Source organism: Aotus nancymaae, unplaced genomic scaffold (genome assembly GCF_030222135.1).
Source record: "Aotus nancymaae isolate 86718 unplaced genomic scaffold, 86718_ANA_hifiasm-v0.15.2.pri h1tg000006l, whole genome shotgun sequence".
In the NCBI taxonomy this organism is placed as follows: domain Eukaryota; kingdom Metazoa; phylum Chordata; class Mammalia; order Primates; family Aotidae; genus Aotus; species Aotus nancymaae.
Genome location: NW_026988417.1, coordinates 76074753 through 76080752, shown reverse-complemented (window position 1 = coordinate 76080752; position 6000 = coordinate 76074753). Strand labels below are relative to the sequence as shown.

Sequence of the window (6000 nt, the reverse complement as noted above, 5' to 3'; positions counted from 1 at the left end):
GAGCCACCACGCCTGGCCAGATTTCCTTTTTTTTTAAGGCTGAATAACATTTCATTGTATGTATATACCACATTTTCTTTATCCATTCATCCATCAATGGACTTTTAGTCATTTCCACCTCTTGGCTTTTGTGAATAATGCTGCAATGAACATGGGTATACAAATATCTCTTTGAGATTCTGTTTTCAATTCTTTTAGGGAAATACCCAGAAGTGGGATTGATGGATCATACCCTAATTTTATGTTTGTTTTCTGAGGAACCTCCATCATGGCTATACCTTTTTACATTCCTAACAATAATACAATGTAAAAAAGAAAAAAAAAATTCTTTTACTTTGAAAAGTAAAAAAAAGTACTAGAAATTGCTAAATTTCTTTATTAGCTCTAACACTTTACTTTTCTCCACATCCTTGCCAACGGTTGTTATTTTATGTTTGTTTTTTTATAGTGGTCATCCTAACATGTATCAGGTGATATCTCATTGTGGGTTTGATTTGAATTTCCCTAATGCTTAGCAACGAATCTTTTTATGGGTTCTGTGGCCCTTTGTATATCATCTTTGAATAAATGTCTATCCAAGTCCTTTGCCTTTTTTTTTTTTTTTTTGGACAAAGTTTTGTTCTTGTTGCCCAGGCTGGAGTGCAATGGTATGATCTCTGCTCATTGCAACTTCCGCCTCTTGGGTTCAAGCGATTCAACCTCAGCCTCCCGAGTAACTGGAATTACAGGCATGTGCCACATGCCCAGCTAATTTTGTTTTGTTAGTAGAGCTGAGGTTTCTCCATGTTAGTCAGGCTGGTCTCAAACTCCTGACCTCAGGTAATCCACCTGCCTCTGCCTCCCAAAGTGCTGGGATTACAAGCATCAGCCACCATACCCAGCCTGCCTATTTTTTAATCGAATTATTTGTTTTTATGTGGTTGAGTTGTAGGAGTTTTTTAATATATTTTGGATATTAACTTATCAGATCTATGTTTGCAGATATTTCTTCCCATTCTGTGGGTTGCCTTTCCACTCTGTTGATTGTTTCCTTTCCTGCACAGAGTTTTTTTTTTTTTTTTTTACTTTGAAATTACTTTAATTTAGAAATAGAAAACGTCTTGAAAGGAGAAAAAAAACCAGAAAACATACAGGCAAATTTGTATTCTGCGAGCTTCTCACACCCTCACACTTGTTCACCAGCCTCTAAGATGAAAAACTCTCTTCCAAAATATATTCAGCCACCAACAATGATGTTATTAATAGGAATATGGATCAATTTCACAAAGAAGCCAATGAATCCCGTTATGGCAAATCCTATTGCTGTTGCCATGGCAATCTTCTGGAATTCTTTTCTATCAGGTTTAGTGCATCTTTTCACCAGCCGAATGGAGTCCTTTACAAACTGCTGACTTAGCTCAACAAACTGCATTACCTGATCCATGACTGCCTACCCAACCTCCACCCAAAACGCCAGGGACATGTAGCACTGGAGCGGACTGATGGAGGCCCACCGGAACCCTGCACAGAGTTTTTTGCAGCCCCATTTGTCTATTTTTGCTTTTGTCACCTGTGCTTTTGGTGTCATATGCTAGACATCATTGCCAAATCCAATGTCATGAAGATTTCCTCCTATTTTTTTTGTATGAGTTTTATAGCTTCAGGTCTTATATTTAGGTCTTAAATACATTTTCCATTAATTTTTGTATATTCAAGAGTCCAATTTCATTATTTTGCAGGTGGATACCCAGTTTTCCCAGCTCCATTTGTTGAGAAACTATCCTTTCCCCATTGTGTCTTGACACTCTTGCCAAAGATCATTCGATGATACACATGAGAGTTTATTTCTGGGCTCCCTATTCTGTCCCATTGGTCTATATACCTGTTTTTATGTCAGTGACATTCTGTTTTAATTACTCTAGCTCTGCAATGCTTTAAAATCAGCAAGTGTGAGCCTTCCAGCTTTGTTTTCCTTTCTCAAGATTGTTTTGGCTATTTTTGAGATTTTATATGGATTTTAGTATTTTTTCTATTTCTGTAAAGAATAATTCGGAATCTTTGATAAGCATTGTATTGGATCTGTAGATTGCTTTGTGTCGTATGGATATTTTAATGCTTCCAATTCATGAACATGAAATGTGTTTCTGTTTATTTGTGTCTTCTTTAATTTCATTTAGCAGTGTTTTATAGTTTACTGTATGTCTTTCATTTTCTTGGGTATTTTATTTCTTTCACGCTATTGTAAATGGGATTGTTTTATTAATTGTTTTCAGATTACTCATTCTCAGTCTTTAAAAATGCAGTTGATTTTTGTGTGTTGAATTTGTATTGTCCAACTTTGCTAAATTTATTAGTTCAGTTTTTTACTTTTCTGGAATAGTTCCGGTTTTCTACATACAAGGTTATATTATTTGCAAACAGATATAATTTTTTTCTTCCTTTCTGATTTGAGTGCTTTTTATTTCTTTTTCTTGCCTAATTGTTTGGGCTTCTACTACCAATAGTAGGTTGATTAGAAATGTAGAAAATGGACATTCTTGTTTCTAATCTTAGAAAGAAAGCCTTCAGTTTTTCACCGTTGAGTATTATTATTAGCTATAGCCTTTATTTTGTTGAGATAATTTCCTTCCATTCCTAATTTGTTGAATGAGACACAGCTGAGTCTGTCCCTGCTCCTGTACCTGTTCTCAGAAAGAGCCAGCTATGGGTGAAGAGACAGTGTGGAGAGAGGCACACCAAAAAGCTCACAGACTTCAGAGGTTTCTAGTGCTGAGTGGTCAAGTGTCCTGGTCTGTTTATCACTTCCTCTATCAAGCCCTTTCTCAGAAATCACTGTCCTCCCTTATTCAAGGGGAGGAAAAAGAGAGTGAACAACGTTCCAAGTGCTTACATGCATTATCTCAATGAAGCCTCACTAAGTATTACTATCCCCATTTGATAGATGAGAGAACTGAGGCTCATAAAGTTTAAGTAACTTGCACAATCAGTGTCAAATAATTGGACAATTAAAAGTGGTGGAGACTGGACCCCGAAAGGAATCTTTCTAGATGTAATACCCAGGTTCTTCCCACCGTAGCTACCTTTCTTATTCATTCAACAAATGCCTACTATGTGCCTTTCCCTGTGCTAGGAGCTCCGAGAACTATAAGGAGAAGCAAGATATGGCACCTATATTTAAGGAAACCACTAAGAGAGGATATAGATGCCAAATCTGTAATTATAACAGATGGAAAAAAGTGCAAAGCAGGGATTCTAGGGTATAAGTCGAGAGTGCTCACCCAAAGCAACGTCCAGTTCTGCAAGCTCCATTTATGGTAAGTGCCCTATACAGGTGTACCAATTTTAATATTTTATACTGTATTTTTATTGTACTTTTCCTATGTTTAAATACATAGATACTATTGTGTTACAGTTGCCAACAGTATTCAGTACAGTAACATGCTGTATAGGTTTATACCTAGGAGAAACAGGCTATACCATATAGCCTAGGTGTGTAGTAGGCTGTGCTATCTAGGTTTGTGTAAGTGAACTCTATGATGTTCACACAAGGATGAGATTGCTCACCAATGCATTTCTCAGAATGTGTCCCTGTTGCTAAATGATGCATGACTATATTATCATCATTATTATTCTCTGATCAAACTCTCCAACACCTTCCACTCTGACTCAGATAAAAGCTGAAGTCTTTACAATGGCCTATGAAACCCAACATCAGGGGTGTCCAATCTTTTGGCTTCCCTGGGCTACACGGGAAGAAGAATTGTCTTGGGCCACACATAAAATACACTAACACTAACGACAGCTGATGAGCTAAAAAAAAAAAAAAAAAAAAAAATCTCGTAATGTTTTTAAAAAGTTTATGTATTTGTGTTGGCCACATTCAAAGCCATCCTGGACTGCATGAGGCCCGGGGGTTCCCACAGGTTGGACAAGCTTGCCCTACATGTTCTGCCCCCAGTTATCTCCTGCTTCTTTCGCTCGTGTTCTGTCTACTCAAGCCATCCTGACCACTTTGCTCTTGCTTGAAAGTGCCAGGCATGCTTCTACCTCAGGACCTTTGCACTTGCAGTACTTTTACGTGGAGGGCTCTTTCCCAGGTCTCTGCCTGGCTCAACTGCATAATTCCTCCGCATTTCTGCTCAAATGTCACTTTCCTTGTGTAAGGCCGGTTGCCTCACCTGGGGCTCGGACACACCCGCTCCCCTCGTGGGGAGTTCGGACACGCCCCCCTCCCTCGTGGGGAGCTCGGACACGCCCCCTCCCTCGCGGGAGCTCGGACACGCCCCCTTCCCTCTCCGGGAGCTTGAACACACACACCGCCCCCCCCGGGAGCCCGGGGAAAAAGCCCCACTCCCTACTTACTATTTTGTCCTATTCAGGCCCCACTCCATGCCTGCCATTTTGTCTTCTGCAGGCCCCACCCCGTGCCTGCCATTTTGTCTTCCTGCCTACTATTTTGTCCTATCTGGGCCCCACTCCCTGCCTACTATTTTGTCCTATCTGGGCCCCACTCCCCTCCATTTTGTTCCATCCGGGCCCTACTCCCCTCCATCTTGTCCCACTTACCTGGGGAACAACCAATCAGACGCCTCCACTCCCTATAAAACCCCGTGCCTGAGCGGAGTCGGTGCCACTTCCCTGGCCCCCCTTGTCCAGACTGTGGAACCTCACCCGGGAGCCTAAATAAATTCCTTCGCATTGGATTATCTTCGTGCTGGCCTCAGTTTCTTCATTTTAAACGCGGCAAGAACCCAAGAACAAACCTTACACCCTGACTACCCTATCAAAAATTGCAAACCACCCCACTCCAATACTTCCCTATTGCATTTTTCTCCATATTTTCTATTACCACCTAATATGCCATATAATTAGTTTTCCTATTTATCTGTTTCCCTCACTTAAGCTCTACCAGGGTGGAATTTTATTTGCTTCTGTAACCCCAGTATCTACAACAGTGCCTGATACAGAGTAGGGGCTCGATAACTGTTTATTCATTATATCAGTTAATTAATGAATAAATGGCAAGTCTGCACTGACACTCCAACATCTCTGGGTTTATTAAATGTCTCTCATAATTGTGGTGATTATGATTTCTGTATTGACAGACATGCAATTCATCCATTATGTACAATATGCAAACAGTCTGTTGGAGACAGATACACAGTGACATATGAGACACGGCAGTCCCTTGTCTCCAAGAAGCTGTGGTTTGACCAGAAACAGAATATCTGAAATTGAGACAGTTCCCATAAGTCCGGAAACCATGGTTCCCATTGTCTCAGACTGTAGTCTTTGCCATGTCTTAATAACCAAATGTCTGGTCCAGCGGTCCACTGAGCATGTTGCCCATTCTGGGCCTGAGAACATCTAGTGAAGACGGCTAAAGTTCATGTAATTCAGTGAAATTAATAATAGTTAATTAACCATCAGATACACCATGCAAATATCTGAACAAACCTGCTCCCTGGTTTTAATGGAGAAGTGGGTTCTTGCCTCTATTACTGTTAACTTTTGCAATTGTGTCTTGCTAACACTTTCCTGTCAATTTTTCCCATGATTGTGTCAATTTAGGGGAAGAGAGCGAAATTGACATTATTTTCTCAAAATTTGCATCAAGTCAAATGGCACTTTTTCCCCCACAAACAGGACCATACTTGTCCTTTCCCTTGCTTAAAGTAGCAATAACATAGTAAGTGATAGCTCAGGTGTTACTTCCCTGCCCAGGTGTTCATTCTAATTTTTGCACCAAAACGAGTGTAAACAGAAACCTCATAGAGGGTGTATTTCACACTGTGCAAATACTAAAACTGGTTTCAGCTGGTATGGGTAGGGACCAGACGTGCTACCCACAATTCAGTTGAATCCACCTGTGCAATAACAAAATCCTCCCACAGAACAAAACCAACTTGACTGTGTCTGGCTGCAGTCAATAGCATGTAAGAGCAGGGTCCTGAAGCTTTGTTTTCAGAAGGGAAATTCTTGTTTGTCACACCCTCCACCACCCCTATCCCCACCCACACC

At 40.5% G+C, this 6000-nt stretch overlaps 1 protein-coding gene across 1 annotated transcript; it reads right to left on the bottom strand.

Annotated features, from left to right (window-relative positions):
• Positions 1-919: 919 nt before the first annotated feature.
• Positions 920-1927, bottom strand: LOC110568024 (protein transport protein Sec61 subunit gamma). The gene has a single exon (XM_021669615.2). The coding sequence runs from the start codon at positions 1421-1423 to the stop codon at positions 1217-1219; it is 207 nt and encodes a 68-aa protein (XP_021525290.2). The 5' UTR covers positions 1424-1927; the 3' UTR covers positions 920-1216.
• Positions 1928-6000: the final 4073 nt, after the last annotated feature.

Coding starts and splice junctions, on each gene's coding strand:
- LOC110568024 (XM_021669615.2), bottom strand. CDS start 1,423: ATGGATCAGGTAATGCAGTTTGTTGAGCTAAGTCAGCAGTTTGTAAAG.